Source organism: Bactrocera oleae, chromosome 5 (genome assembly GCF_042242935.1).
Source record: "Bactrocera oleae isolate idBacOlea1 chromosome 5, idBacOlea1, whole genome shotgun sequence".
Classification (NCBI taxonomy): Eukaryota; Metazoa; Arthropoda; class Insecta; order Diptera; family Tephritidae; genus Bactrocera; species Bactrocera oleae.
Window position 1 is genome coordinate 10,840,273 of NC_091539.1, and position 16,529 is coordinate 10,856,801.

Genomic DNA, 16,529 nt, shown 5'->3' on the forward strand with positions numbered 1-16,529 from the left:
ATTATTTTTTAAATATATAAAGTTGTGCGAATATTTGAGCAGCATTACTGTAGGTAATTTAAGAGTTGAAAACTAGTAATGTTGAATTGTAAAAAATATTCGATTTGCGTATTCGACAGCTCTACATGAGTTCAGAGTAAATAAAATTACAAACATTAAACTGTATTTTGATTATTATGAACATCTGAGTTGCATTACTGAAAGTAATCTAAGAGTTTGGGACTAGCTATGTTGAAATTACCAATCTATTTTCAAATTCGAAGCGCTACATGAATTCAGTTAGTATATAAAACTTAATCGAAATATTTTAGAAGCTTTTGATATGGCCGAGAAATTTAAAAAACAAATTACAAAACCAAAAATTTTAAAAAAAATTACAAAAACCAAAATTTAAAATAATTTTGTAACCGGAAACTTTTTATTATATGTTTTCCAATGAAATTTTCGAATAAAGAGAATTATAAAAGTTAATTTTTTAATTATTATAAGATTTTACAGAAACGAATGCGTAAATTAAAAACTTAGAATTTCAAATTTTTTTGTAAGCAGCAGACTTTTATTGATTTTGTTTCCAATGAATTCAGTGAATGTATGAAATTTATCTATAAGATTTTCAAATCCTTATAACAGAAAATTACAAAAATTAACGTTAATTCAGTAATAATAAGATTTTTGCGTTATTTGGCAGCCATATTTACAAAAATTTTAAAAAAGTAGTTTTCAAAAATAAAAAGGTTGTAATTTTCAAAATAATAAAAATAAAAAAGTTTTAATTTTCAAAATTAAAAAATTAAATTTTTTCAAAATTAAAACATAAAAATATTTCAAAATTAATAAATAAAAATTTTCCAAATTAAAAAGTTGTAATTTAAAAATTTATATTAAAACGCTAACGTTTGCGCAACATTCCAAAAAATTTGCCTTTTCCATTTTTACGCCAACAACTTCACTCAAATAGACAAAAATTTGAAAAAATCAGTTTCTTCCTTGGAATGCTTCAATCTCGCACGTCTTTCCGCGAAATCGCACACTTCGCCACACAGCGCCACAATGGCTTCCAATGTCACAAAATTATAAAATTACCACAAATACATATAACTCATCTGCGCTGGCATGCACCATGACGGCAACAACACTGCCACCGCACAAGTAATCTAGCCACCACTTGCACGGAAAATCTTTCATTTGCAACTTCAAAATCAATATTTGCAACGTAATTAACTTCAAAATTTGAAATTTATGCGATCGTTTCAAGTAAGAAATTCTAATGAAGGGCTCTTAAAAATAGTTGCACACACAAAACGACCGGCTGGAGCAGCCAGACACAAGTGGCAGCGGCGCATGCTGTATGCGTGTGTGTGTGCGTATGTGTATGTTTGTGGCACTTTGTGTAAATAGAAATGCATTTATGTTTGCATTTTGCAGCAAGCGAGGGTTGCACTTGTTTCTTGTATTTTCCGATTGGCGCACGGCCAAATTGTCTGTTGCGGTTTTTCAACGTGCAAAAATGCCCCGTTTATTGCAACAAGCAAGTATTATTGTGAATTTGTAAATGAAAAGTGTCAACCATATAGGCAGACGTATTTAAGTCAATAATATCTATATGCTGGCTATATATAATATATATATATATACATATATATGTAACGGTGCGCTAAGCCAGCCGGGTTTGTCTAGACGCTTGCAACACTATTTTACATTTTTTTGCTACTTATTAACAAAATTCCTTTTTATTTTTTCAAACAAACTTTCTTTCACACATTTCGCCAGCTCAGCGCTGATGCTCATATTGCTGTCCTGTGACGAAATCACAAAAATTTACTGTAAATAATTATGCTGCGTTCAAAGTGAAAAGCTTACGCGTCGCCGTCAGCCAACCGGTCGCGTCTATAAGTCGCTGAATTGAGTAATTACATTGGAAAATGAATTGAGAAATTGCATTGAAGTCACTATACGTCTGTATGTGTGTGTGTGTGCGTGTGCGGCAAACGCTAATTGCGGCACAGAAGTGCGCGAGCGGCTGTTAGACAGTTGCAGTGGCGGCAAGCGGGCAGCAAATTGTGTGGTTTTTATTTAAGTAAGCAAATTTTTTTTGCTACTTACACATACACACAAATACGTACATATGTATGTAACGCGTTGGCTTGCTATGAATTTGCATTTTTCTATTGCCAATTGTCAATTGATTGCATATTAATTTATTGTTAAGCTAACGTTTGTTGTAATGATATAACGGTATTTTTTTCCAACTGGTACTTTTTCTACACATTTGCAACGCTTAAATACTCAATAAGTCAATCAATCATCATTTGCCAAGCGGCTGTAATTATATTGAATTTTATTATTGGAAATTTTTCTGTGAGATTATGAGTTACAACACTGCAACTCTGGTGTTGTAATGCAACAGAAAATACAAAATTCAAGTGCACGATTTGCATGTGACAGCAAAAGTTGCTAAAAATAAATATTTTGAAGTGAAAAGCAATAATTTATGGTATGAAGTTAAATTCGATCAGTAATATTTTTTAAATACGAAATTAATTTTTTGAGCTCGATTTTGATAGAAAATTGTTAAAATCAGTCAGATTTTTTTTTTTTGAATACGAAGTTAATTTGAGATATTCGAAAAGTGATAGATCACCAAAATTAAATTTTTTTTATTTTTTTTTTAGTCTACAACAACAAAGACAAATGCAAGATTTGCATATAATAGCAAAATTTTGCAGAAAATAAATGTTAGGCAGTGAAAATCAACCAGAAAATTTTTTTAGGTACGAAGTTAGTTTGAAGACCTCGATTTTGAAAGATACAATGGATATTCGAAATTAAAAAAAAAAATGTTTTGTTATTTGTGGTCAACTTTAAAAAGTTTTCCACATTTTCTTTCAATACTTTTTTTTCGTACCAGTTAGGTATATTAGGTGTTTATTTTTATTATGCTGAAAAATTGCAGTAATTGTAAATTTAAGAATTGCAACAACTTTTTTATGCAAGGCAAGCTTAAGTTGCCTTACAAAATTTCTTTTTAACGAAATATTTTACAAATCGCTTTGTAAAATTGGCTTCGAAATATTCTTGGAAAAAGACAAATAACAATATGCGTTGAATTTCATTTCAGAAATAGTTTTTGACACGGTTATTTTAAACAAAACGTTAGGTATAATAAATTTTATATGTGCAATTTGAAAATTAAGGGAAGATATTAAGAAAATATCTTTCGAAAATAACTAACATATTGTATTAAAACACTTTCCAAACTTCGGTTGGAGAAAGTTTTCGAGAAATAAAATCGACAATATTTGATGTATTTTATTTCAGAAATAGTTAACACGGCAATTTCGAATAAAATGCTGGTTATAATGAATCTTATACATGCACCTTGAAAATAAATGCAAGAAAATATTTACGAAATTAATTAGCATTTAAAAAAAATTTAATTAGCTTGGAGATAGTTTTCAAAAGAGTAACGGTTTAAGTTGTCGTACGAAAGTCATTTCCTAACCAAATACTTTTCAAAACGTTTTGAAAGTTTAGTTTCGAAAAGGGAAAGTAACAATAATTGCTGAATTTTAATTCGAATTTTTCGAATAGTTTTGAATTCGTTGAATTTAAATAGAAAGCTAGATATAATACATTGCTTCCATTTTAAATGGCGGAAATGAAGCAATAATTTTTCGAAAATAACTAGCATGTTAATAACGCTCTGTAAAATTAGCTACGAAAAAGTTTTTAAAAAATACAAATAACAAAATTTGGTGCATGTTATTTCAGAAATAGTTGTTAACACGGTAATTTTAAATAAAAAGCTCGATAATACAGTTTTTGCACTTTAACATTTTTTGCCAGAAATAAAAAAAATATTTTTCGAAAATATCTAGCATATTAAAAAATTAATAAAAATCCAACGGAAAGTTTCTAAGAGAGAAGACAATTGGTTAATGCAGCTCTCGCAGTTATTAATATCGTAGCATACAACATTGCAACAAAAAAAATCCTGAATATATATATCTGCACTGAGCTATATTTAACACTGTACTTTATATACCTTATATGTATATAGTATATACATACTATACTCTCTGTATTAGTGTACTCTTTGCGCTTTCCCCCTTATATACATATATAATTAATAAAACTTGCTTGCATCACTCACCTGTTGTAAAAATTGTGCCAATAGATAAAATTGCTCCTTTTTGAAAAACCAATCCATCGATTGAACAGCCGTCAAATCCATATCGGCTGTCCCAGCGGCTTGCGGCACTTGCGGCTGCATTCGGTGGCTGCTAGCTGCTAATAATAATTCTGACGATTGCAGTTTGTTGTTGTTTTGATTATACGTATTATCACTGCTTGTAAATTTACTAATTTGCGTATTAGCTAATGTTATATTGTTGTTGTTATTATTGTTATTATGCTTATTGGACGCCGTTAAGCACGCAGTTGTATTAACTAAAATTGTATTAGTAGTAGTTGCTATTGTTGTTGTGGCTGCTGTTGTTGGTGGTATAATTGCGATTGTTTTGTTTGTTGTTGTTGTTGTTAATGATGGTGGTGTTGTGGGTGTACCAGCACCAGCAGCAGCTGCAACATCCGCCCTGGCACCGGCAACACACGCTGTTGTCGTTGTTGTTGCCGTTGTTGCTGGCGTTTTGGCACGCGTTGTTCTTGTTTTATTAGCTGGCGTTGCCGTGTTTGTTGTTTTTTCGTTGAAATGTTGTATGATGTTATGCTTACAGCTTTTTTGTGGTGTTTCTAAGCAGCTTTTTCTCACTGCCGCTCTTTGCACTTTTTCACTTTACCGTTAACATTTGTATGCCTGCGTTTTTATTTTTGTTTTTTTTTTTTCACCAATTTAATGCACTTTCATTGATTTTTTTTTTAATCAATTTAGCTACCGGTTCAAATTTTCTTCTTCATATGTCGTCTCACTACAAATTTTAATCTTGGTCTGATTTTAGCCATTTATAATGCGAAATTTTGGAATTTTTGATTTGTGACTGAAAGAAAATTGTAAATTTTTTAATTTTTGTATAGAAAATAAACACTGTATCTGTTTTTATTTCATTGTTGCACATAGAAAAATAGTATGGTAATGTTATATATTTAGTTTTGAAAAGTTTAATTTGGTAATAATTGATTTGAGTCTTATTTTGTACATATTTATATTGTTTTTGTCTCTTCTCACTCACTCACTCACTCACAGTTCTTAAGTAATTTTTTATTTGCTTTAATTACTTATGCCTCTTACCTCACTCATGTTTTTTCAGATATGAAAAAAAATATATTTTGAATAATAATTCACTTCATTAAATAATTGTTTTGTTGTTCTTTGCTTTATTTTTGAAATAATAAAATTTAATTAAAATTTTTACGTAGTCGCCGCATAAGAAAATGTTTTTTTTTTACTAATTTCTTCAGTAGTCGCTGAATGGCAGTCATAGTTTTTTAAAGAAACGTTAGCATGTCTGCATAAATAAGTACATTTTTGATGCTTTATAATTTTCTTAAAAAATAAAATAATTAGCGTAAGCCTTAGAGTTTAAATTCTTTTAAAAGGTCTGAGCATTCACCAAAGCCTAAATTTTTGTAGTTTAAAAGCAACAGTTTTGGTTAAGTTCTGATTTTTAGTTTATGTGAAACAAAATAATTTTGGTCTAATATTATATATTGCCACATTTTTGTATTTTTCATTTATTTCTTTTAATTTTTCAATAATTTGTTTAAAGTTTGTTTATTACAAAATAAAACGTCCCTCAAGTGTCTAACGAACGTGATTTGTAATTTTTCCTTTGTTCACACAGTTTCTTTTAATTTCTTTTCGTAGTTCACTAGAGTGTTTTGCCGTCGCTAATTTCACTTTTTGTTTTCCTCTGAGCAAAATACCTAAGCAATATTTCTTAATATCTTAGGTATTTTCAATTAAATTGTCTGCAACAAAATGCTGCGCTAAAAATCAGTTAATAATTTTTAATTAAAAAACCGCGTTAATTTTTCCAAATCAAACCTAAATTTTCCAAAAACAAAACAAAAATATTTAAATTTAATATAAGTTTTGTAAAAGTTTGAAACTATCACTTATTTTTGCTTGCTTAAAAACTGTTAAATTACCGTTATCAAAATATCAAGCACGATTTAAAAACAATTTCAACTACTGAATAAAAACGTTTGATTGACAAATAGTTTCTTTGCTTTTTCAGTAAATAATAATAAAACTCTGTTTAACTTGCTTCCTATTGCTTAACGGCTTTAACTTCCAACTTATTTTGTATAATCGGGATTTCAACTTTCTTTAGCTTAGTAACAAGTGTTTAGTTTCACGTTGTAAGTTTTCACAATATAATTTTATTATATAATATATTATTATTAAATTTTTAAATTATAAAAAAACAAAGTTTAGCAATGCTCCACAGTTTCAAAAATATTATTGTCAAATTCCAAAAAATATTTCTCATATTCTCAAATCATTTTCGTTATAGCGCCAGTAATTATTATCGCTCCATTTTCTTATTATAAATATTTAAACTTAAAAATTTTTAAAACTTTTACAATCCTCCACAGTTTTAATAAACTTATTTTCGAGTACAAAATCCAAACACATAATTATTTATAAATAACTTTGTTTATGTTATAGTGGCAACATTTAGTTTCTGTCACAGTTATAAAATGTTTTCTTGCAGTTTTAGCGCTAGGTATTTAACACTACTTCCCTTTTTATTGGAAGAAAAAAAATATTTATGCGCTTTACATAGTTGTGGTAAGCACACGAAAATTATTTAAAATAAATTCGGTACATTATTTATGTAAAACCGCATAACAAATTTTTACCGACGCGAAATCAAAAAAAAAAAAAAATTATGTGTATAAATTATAAATATTTTTTTTTATAAATAGCCAGTTGTTTTTGTTGCTACTTTGTTGCATTGCTTTGTTTTAGTTACCAACACTCACGTAATTACACAAGCACACACCTGTATATAAACAGTGTTTACTAGATATGCATATTTATACACGCCCACAATTTAGCATTATTGTTGTTGTTGCTGCTGACATGCAAACATTTGTTGTTGTTTATGTAATATTTTTTGGCGTTCATACGAAATTGTTGCTAAAAATGTTTTATTTTTGTTACACTACCGTACACGCAACGCGTCGTGCTGTTGTTTATTGTTGTCACCGATTTGTTTTTGTTTTTTTTGCTTCACAGTTATTTATGCATTAGTTAATTAATGAACCTCTTTTACCGTATATCGTACTGCCAAAAAAGCCCGTTATATTTTTTTGCGATTTATTTTTTCATTGATCAATTTGCCATCGATCGTTGTCGCTGTCCGACCAGGCCAGCGGCGTAGTACTACACTAGGCTATAATAATAATAATAACAAACAAGCAAGACAGACAGACAGACACACACGCAGACAGCGCAACTATAATCTAATAAGATGTTGCCTGTCACGAATTCGGCTGATGACTGAACAAATCGAACATTAACGAAGCGCGCACAACCCTCCCGTGTGTATGGCCCAAGCGACAGCGCTAACAGCAGCGACGTCGACCGCACACAAGACACTAGCAGTGTGGTACAAGCGCAAGGCACATACATGTATGTATGCATGTGTGTATATGTGTATGCGGTGCGGTGTGGCGGTGGCGGTGGCGACTGCATGTATGCAGTGGAGTATTGGCCAACATTCGTTCGAAAGTCGTCGATGTAGTGGTGCTCTTGTTGCGCGCGCTGTTTAGCACTGCTGTGTGTGTTTGTTATTATCGCTGTTTGTTCTTCTGCTCGATTCTTCGAATGCTACACCAAGTATGTAGCGCTGCTTGCTGCTGGTGGCTAGTGGCTGGTGGCTGGCGGCGTTGGTAGTATTTCTTGTTATTGCTATTCAGTTTGGCGTTGCCAATCGTTTCCATCATCGGTTGTTCCATCGGTTCATTCGCACAGCGCCCACCATCACCAGCATTACAACAACAGCAACAGCGCTGCTGTAGCTCTTCCTCACTTTTGGCTCATTTATTGTTATTGCTTTTTACCCATTCGTTGTCGTTTTTATTTTCTTAATTGTTGTTTTTTTATTTTATTATAATTTTCTGTCTTTGATTTACTTTACACATTTGCTATGTATGTGTTTTTTTTTATATTATTCTTGCAATTTTTTTATGTTTTTTATTTTTCTTGCTCATCCACATTTCCATGTGTACGGTTTGATTACTGTAGTAAATGCTTACTCTTTGCGCTCAGTCGGCAATGGCGGCAGCGACGCGCGCGTCAATGCTGACTGCAGCAACTGCGGAAGTATGGCGCTCGCATCGGCTTATTTCGGCTCATTTGTTGTGAGTGCCGGTGTTTGTTGGCTCGATTTATGATTGCGCTCAAAAGAAAAGAAATGAATGCCGTTGAAAGTTGTTAAAGAAATAGAGTGACTGGTTAATGAAGGGTTTTCAATGTAGCTGGAATTTTATGAGAGTCGGTACAGGTCGCAGAAGAAATAAGTGGTGGGATTATCTTATTTATTAAATGTATGTATTAATGTACATATTTATATATATGTACATTTAAGTAAATAGCTGGTATATTAGTTATTGTTGTGCTTGGGAACAGTTGAAAGGCTGAGGGTAGAAGATTACTACTAGAAAACTAAAATTACTATTAAATGTTATTAAAATGTAAATTATGAAAAAAAGGCACATGCTGTTAAAAAATATTTATTAATATTAATTGTGGCTCAGAATAGTTTTTAACCAAATCTAAAGTTAAAAAAAGAACACATACCAATTTAAAAAAAATATTTTTAATAAAATATATACATAGACATATATTAATATTAATTGCAGTTCAAAACAAGTGTTCACCAATTTTAAATTATTGCAAAAAGACACTAATTAAACAAAAAAGTTATTTTTTATTGTAAAACAAATTATTATTGCAGCTTACACATAGTTAGAAATACTTGTACTTAAATAGTTGCATTATTATAATCATAAAGTCGTTGCCACTTAAATAAATTCTCTGAATAAAAGTTTAGGAAAAAAACTAAAATTCTGTAGTATTTATAGTATATATTTAGTACAAATATTATTTACTTCAAACTTTTATTTGCATTACTTATATTTACATATTATTTCGACATATTTATTAAAAGCGCAATTCGTTTGTGGTTTAAAATTTAACCACAATCTACAATATTTCAATAAATGCTTATGGCAATAGTAAGCATACTCACATATATACATACATATATACACAAATATAAATGTTAAATGAAAACAAAACACATATATACTATAACAAATGGCTTGGGTCTTAAAAAATAATAGAAATTAAAGTTTTTTTTAAGAAATTATTTTTTATACAAATTTCTACTATAACAATTTATTAATATTTTTTTTTTGAGAACTTGTTATAATTCCTAAATTAGTTTGCATTTTGAAAATTTTATAGCACAACATATAAAGTTTTTTTTATATTTTTTTGTTGCAAGTGTTATTTCGTATACAAATTTGAACTACAATATTTAAATAAATATTTTTTTGTAAATATATTTTGATTTCTAAATTTTTAAGCGAAATTTAGAATTTTTTTGGAATCTGATAATAACAATTTTTGAGAAATCTACAATTTTTTTGTAGCTGAATGGTTTAGAAGAGTGCGAAATTTTATTTATAATATCTATTAATATTTATTATAATTTTCTATTTTATAATTTACTAATATTATGTAATTAATTATATAATTTTATGTAGTCTTAATTAATAAAAATTTCTTGTCTATGGAACTTGAAACCACAAAACAGTCGTAATCTATCAAGCTTTGCCTTGTGCTGAATTTTAAGGCTTTGAAATGATTTCAATATTTTATGTGTATAACAAATATATATTAACAAAACTTATTTATCGTTATATAAATTAATTATCATAACATTGGGCAGCTCCGTCAGTCTAAGATAAGCGCATGCAGATGATATGTTAGTGCACAGGAATTGGTTGCTTATATTTTTCCAAAGGACTTGCTTCTTTCTGCGTTTGGAATACAGCGAAAGAATCTAGAATTTATGTAACTTCTGTTTATCAGAGCTATAGAGTTATATATTTTTAAGTGTGTTCCGGAGTGCGAAAACGATTTTAATGATATACATACTAATTATAAATAGTATATACTATTCGCCTGACAGTCGTATGTACATATGTATATAACCGAAGCGGATCCAGATTTTTATCGGCTGAAAGATTATTACTTCAGTAGCATTTTCCAAGAAAAAGTCATGTCTTATAATTTTGAGCATTAACTTAAATCATTCTTTAACTTTCTTGATTGGCTAAATCGTGGTCCTTCGTTAAGCAGAACCTCCATAGTGTCAAGTATAACATTTTCGGATTACTAAAAGGAATTTCATATACTTCTTCTAATAATTACTTATTTTTATTACTTCATTCCGTATGGAATGCATATGCATATATTTCAATAAATCAAGAATATAAATATGACTTTCCCACTCTCTTTCAAAAGTATGCCCCTCCTAAAACACCATCGAACCTAACCTGTATGCTACGAAAAAAAATCCTTAAACCACCTTGCATAAAATGCTCAAATCCAATCAGCAGCAACAACTAGCTATCCTTCAAATACATACATACATATATGCTGTTCAAAAATCATTTGGAAAAAGTAGAAAAATCATAGGGAAAATGCGCTCTCAAACCGGAACACACTCATTTGCTGCCTTATAAACACGCTCTCACCAACAACTAACCACTCAATTCTGTGCCAGTGGCAGCGGCGTTGACCTATGCCACAGCCGCAGTCGCCGCCGACGTCATGCAAGACTGGCAGCAGGTTTGCTGCTTTATTCCTTCGTTTGGCTGCTTGAGTGTGTGTGTGTGCTGCGCTGCTGTTGTACTCACAGTATATTTGACTGCTGTTGTGTGTTGTTTTTACTATTGTTTGCTTTTGATTTCTTTTAACTGCATTGAATTTGTCATTGCGTTACGCTGTTGATTTTTCTGTTTTTATTTTGGACAATAAGCAAGTAAGTATTACTTTCTATTACAACCCCCACCTACCCCGTTTGGGTGAAAATCCGTATGTGCGCTCTCCTTCATACTCTCAACGATAGTGTGCTCGTTCTTCCAACTACTCATACACATGTTTTTCCTTTTTAATTTTTCTTCGATCTCGATTTGTGAGCGGTCATAGTGGATTTTTTAAAGAAATTTTAGCATTTGTATTTGATACAACGTATATTTATTTTTTTCTTATTTAATTTGCTCTCATGCGCATTCACTCTCTCCAAACGCAAACTCAACTCGCTCTTCGGTTTTTCTGATTACACATTGTATTTGTGTGTTGGGTCTTCGATGGCTTCGGCAGTGTTTTCTTTACTGGTTTTTTATCGGCTTTTATTTTTTGATTTTTTCTCTGCTTACTTATATTTGCTTTGCATCACTTGAGCACGTTTGATTATTTTTCAAGAGCGTTGAGTCTCTCAATTCCATGCACATGGCAGTATATTGTATAGGTGAGCTTATGCGCTGACTTCGGTCATGCGAGTGGGTTGCGTCGAAGTCGTCGTCACTGCCATTACAGCTGCCGCCAATGTATTGAAATTCATTCATTCACTTCAATTTGTTTTTATTTCTCTCTCGGCCCATTATTTCTTGCTGTTGTCATTGCCGCCATATACGCTGTTGCTGTTGCTTTTGTTTTTATTTTATTCTTTATTTTTTTTTTCCTTATAGCTATGTATGCTCTTTGTTATAACATAGTTGCTGTTGTTGGGTTTGGGGTTCGTTTGGGTTCGTCCGTTCGTTATCGCCTGCTGCTGCTGCTTGACTGCCTGCCCGGTTGACTGTATGTACGGCTGGCTGTCTACTTGCTTGGTTGCTTTGACTTCGGTTCTTGGCTTCGTTTGCTATTTCATTCTGTCGCGTGTGTCTCACAATTCAATTGAAATCATTTCATCGTCGCATTTTTTATTGCTGTTTTTTCTTTTCTTTAACTTTTTCGCCTCCTTTGGGGGGCTGGGTGATACACCACTCTAGGGCGTACTGGCTTTTGTAAGCACGTGCATGTGTCTGTGTGTGTGTGTGTATGTGACGAGCACAAATCCGATTTTTTCTCGCACCGGCGCGACGCTGCTTCTTATATGCGATTGTTGTTAGTCTTTTGGAGCATTGTCGTTGCTGCTGCTGTTGTTGTTGTTTCGTGCATCAACTAGTATTCAATACGTTTACGATTTCTTTTCCATTTATTCTGTCGTCTTTTTCGACTACTGTCCTTCAGTCTTCGTCTATAATGCTCCACAAGACCTCACACTCGTCATGTTTTTCTGTTTTTGTTATTTACAACCAACCACTCTCTTTTCTCTCGTACGTAGTTGCATGTGTGTGTTTGTTTGCTTGAGGTGGAGCGCCATCGCCGTTGTCGCGTATGTTATACATATGTATGTATGTTATTGTTATTGTAGTTTTGGGGCCGCACATCTTTCTTGGCTGCCCTGAGCGGCAGGCTGCTGATTACTTTTATTCGCTTTTGTCACTCTGCTCAAATTTTTACAGTTTTTATTTTATTTTTAAATGCTACAGTAGTTGTTGTAGTTATTGAGCATCGTGTAGATTGAGTTTGGTTGGTTGGTTGGCTGGGCGTTCGCTTTATTTGATTGTACATCGATGATAGATATGGACGGGATTCCTGGGATAGAACGAGAAGATTTGAGTTTTTTTTAGGCATTTGAGTTTGTATTTAAGAGCATATATCTGTATGCATACATAAATATACATACTATATATGTACATATATGAATATATGTATGTACATACTGCGGGCTATATAAGACTTTGAGAGGATATGACACTTTGAGGCAATCATAATTATTTCGTACCTGAATAACTTTAAATTACTTGATAAAAGTTAAGAAGTATATACATACATATGTACATATGTATACATTGAATGTTTGCCAACAATTTTCAAATCCCTTATTCATATTTCAATTAAATGTATCATTCAGGTATTGATGTAGTAAATTTCTAATTTAAGTAGTCTTTATAGTTTTAATATAAGGGCGAGTATAAATATGTATGTATATCTTTCTCTTTTTCAATATGGACTTAGTTAATGTATTAAGCTTTATATTTTTTATGTTATAACCTAGTAGGGGAACAGATTTAGTATATACGTATATACTATTTAAAGAAGACTTAAGAACAAACTTTTATTTAAAAGCATAAAGATCTTTCAAATCATATTTTTTTGAGTTTCAACACAATTTTAGTTTTGAAATTATGAAAAATATTTTTTGATCCAAAATATATTTAGTGCATCTACTTAATATTATTATTATTAAATTATTAAAAAATTACTTTAAAATTAATATTATATGCAAAAACAATTGCATATACTCTCCATTATTTATTTACTCAAATAATATAATATACCGTAAAATCATTACTGCCAATCGTCAGCAGCATAACAAAAAATAGCCGCACTACCAGCTAAACCAATCACTTCACTCACTCACAGCACTGCAGTTCATCGATTTGATTGGCTTTGATTGATTCGCCATTTACAGGCGATGGTCATGTAAACTGCTCTGCCAGCAGCGGGAAAAAGCAGTAAGAACGAGAGAATCGACAAATCATACCACATTCACCAGTATACATATGTACATACGTACAAGCAAAGCCGAATGCACCTAACAGACACCTAACAACAATAACACACCAACGTCATTAATGTACGTAAAAAGTAACAACAAATCCGACAACAAACTCACTCGTGTCTGCTGAGAAGCCAACAAGCAGCAACAGCAACGTGTGCACACACGCACGCACATGCTTTTGCACGTATTGCGGTAGATGGTGAGAAAAATGTAATTTTTCTCTGTTGCACAAAAGTAAACAGAATGTAATGTGAAAGGAAAGAGTAAACCAAAAAAGTCAAGAAAGCACTAAAAAGAATTTTGATAGTAGAATCGCATAGTCAAAACAAGCGAGATAGGGAAGTGAAGGGTACTTACACATTTGTACAATTGTATGTATATACATATGTACAACAACTGCTGATAGCTTTGCTCCAGCATGCACCTACACCTTCTCAGCTTATAATTTTTTCATTTTCATACACTCTCCTATTTTTTTTGCAATTGACTGCTGAACGCTGCGCCTCTTTCGCTTACGATTTATTAAATTTATTATGTTGCTTGCTTGGCCCTGAAGTCGGCAGTGATTAAAATAGCTTTACTGTAATTTTTTAAATAAACGAATGCCAAATAAAAATGTTAAAAGCAATTATTTTTGTTATAATAAATTTTTAACAACAACAAGCATTATAAATAATTATAATATGAGAAAAATGGTTCTCATGCTTTCTCTGTTCTGCATATGTGAATTGAACGCTTGATTGACAACCGATGGATGACAGTGCCCTGCAGTTGTGCATACGTCACGGCATCGCTTGCAATTATACACAGAAATTATTGTACTGCTGATTGTGATAAACAACAGCAATAATACACATAGGCGTATGGATTTATGTACATGGTCGACGCGTAGTATAGGGGTTTCGTAAAAATGGGTGGAATTTTGAAAATGTTTAAAATACTTTCTTAGTCATACTATTTAAAAACTTTTAACTTTTGTGAAAAATAATTAGCAATAATAATTAAAATTTTTTTTTCAAAACAACTCTGAACGAAAGAGAGAGACAGAAATATACTTAAAGCTTTAAGATTGCCTATGAATTGATATCTACTTTCGGGTTATACAGTTAAGTGAAAAAAAATTATTTTCCAAAATTTTGTGTCTCATAAGTAAGAGAAATCTTAGGTTTTTGTAGTTTACGACGAATTAAAAAAAAATAAGACATTTTTTTATTTAAATATAATTTACCTACGCCTGTGCTTGCAAAAATCAGCACCAACTCTTGCAATCAAGCTACATTGGCAGCTGTGTGCAGAAGGAGATAGTTACTGTGGAGCAGATGACAGTTAGGGCAAGAAGGGGTACTGTATGCGTAGGTATGTACGGGTTAAAGCTCATTTCTGGTACACGAAGAGTTGCAGTAAAGCAAAAAAAAAAAATTATAAAAAATACAAAACGAATATGCACAACAAATACAAAATAAATCAAAATGCCGAGAGAAAGAGAGATGAACTAGCGTTGGAATCTGTTGAGTATGAGAGTCGCTCTACCATTAGTGGCACCATAGACATCATTGGAACATTCGCTATAAGATGAGCGTATGTGCAAAAAGAAACCAAAAAACCATAAATAACAACAAAAAAATTAAAAAAAAAAAACATAAAACAACAACAGTAACATACTGCGATAAGAAAAAGTCGAATATAAAACAATATGTAGTGTGTGTGTAAGATTAGTGGGTGGGTAGCTTACGTCAAGCTGCTGACGCTTCGGTTGCATTAACAAACATATATATCCATAACTACGTATACAGATATTGAGTTTAGTTGAGAAAGACAGTTGAAGAATTGTATAAAAGCACAGAGTTTCGAGGACTGGAAGGAAAAAAAAAGAAGGCATGTGTGCAGTATTGGAGAGGACGTGCATGAAATAGGAGTTGGAACAAGTGAATTTTGGTTTTCTCTATGCTTGTCATAGTAAAGTGAATATGACGAGCGAAAGAAAATAATGAAAGGCAGCTGAAGTAATAAAAATTACGAATATTTAATAAATATGTACACCTATATACACATCTATGATAAATACATATATGTGTACATATTTACACCGACTCGAGTGTACATATATTCGCAGCACTACTGACAATACCTGCCAACAACTGCTACAACAACAACAGCCGTTTCATTAAAAGCTCATATGCCACACATGCCAGCGCCAACAAATTGGAAAAGCATTTAAAAAACTCTTACGATTGGTGCTTTGAAGTGTTTGAAACGATTGGGTGGTCTTTGGCAATGTCGTCGTCACTGTCATCGTAGCTTCTGTTTGTGCTTGCCTGGACGGTTGGCGTAGTTTTTCTTGGATTTTTTCACTTTCGTTTCTCTTACCAGCTTTTTTACTCATATGCACATATATAATATGTATAAACATATGTACACACATATGCATGTATATTAAATGTTGTCAGTTTCTTGTATATTATGGCTTCAATAACGGCACCTGCAATTTATATACATGTACATATGAATATTTACAAATATATTCATAAAATACTAGTTGAAGCAGTATATTCATATACATGAACATTTACATAGGTACATACATACATACACGCATATATATATATATATATATAGTATAGATATATTTCGGTAGTTTGCTTAAGTTTGGCCATTATTGTCACTGTTTTACGTTGACAGCTGTATTGCTCTAACGTATAATCAAATAAAAGTGGGTGAAGGTTTGTGATGCACCACCTTGGCAATTATAATTTATTTAAATTGGAAAATTCGATATGGTGGGATTAGAAAATCAAGGATTTAGGAATTTGTGTGGCACTTAAAATTAATTGAAATTTGTTTCTCAATTATTTTTTATAAATAAATATATGAACT

At 31.6% G+C, this 16,529-nt stretch overlaps 1 protein-coding gene across 4 annotated transcripts in view; it reads right to left on the minus strand.

Moving 5' to 3' along the window:
• The window catches only part of ct (homeobox protein, cut), a 207,895-nt gene extending 200,440 nt beyond the window's left edge, over positions 1-7,455 (minus strand). For 3 of the 4 annotated variants that reach the window (XM_036371098.2, XM_036371099.2, XM_036371097.2), the window contains exons 1-2: positions 7,242-7,455; positions 4,154-4,997 (exon numbers count right to left, since the gene is read on the minus strand). In XM_036371098.2, the coding sequence (XP_036226991.2) occupies positions 4,154-4,273 (120 nt within the window). In that variant the 5' untranslated portion in view covers positions 4,274-4,997; positions 7,242-7,455. Of the gene's footprint in view, positions 1-4,153; positions 4,998-6,968 lie in introns of all 4 variants that reach the window. The other variant, XM_070109374.1, reaches the window with a different exon arrangement.
• Positions 7,456-16,529: the final 9,074 nt, after the last annotated feature.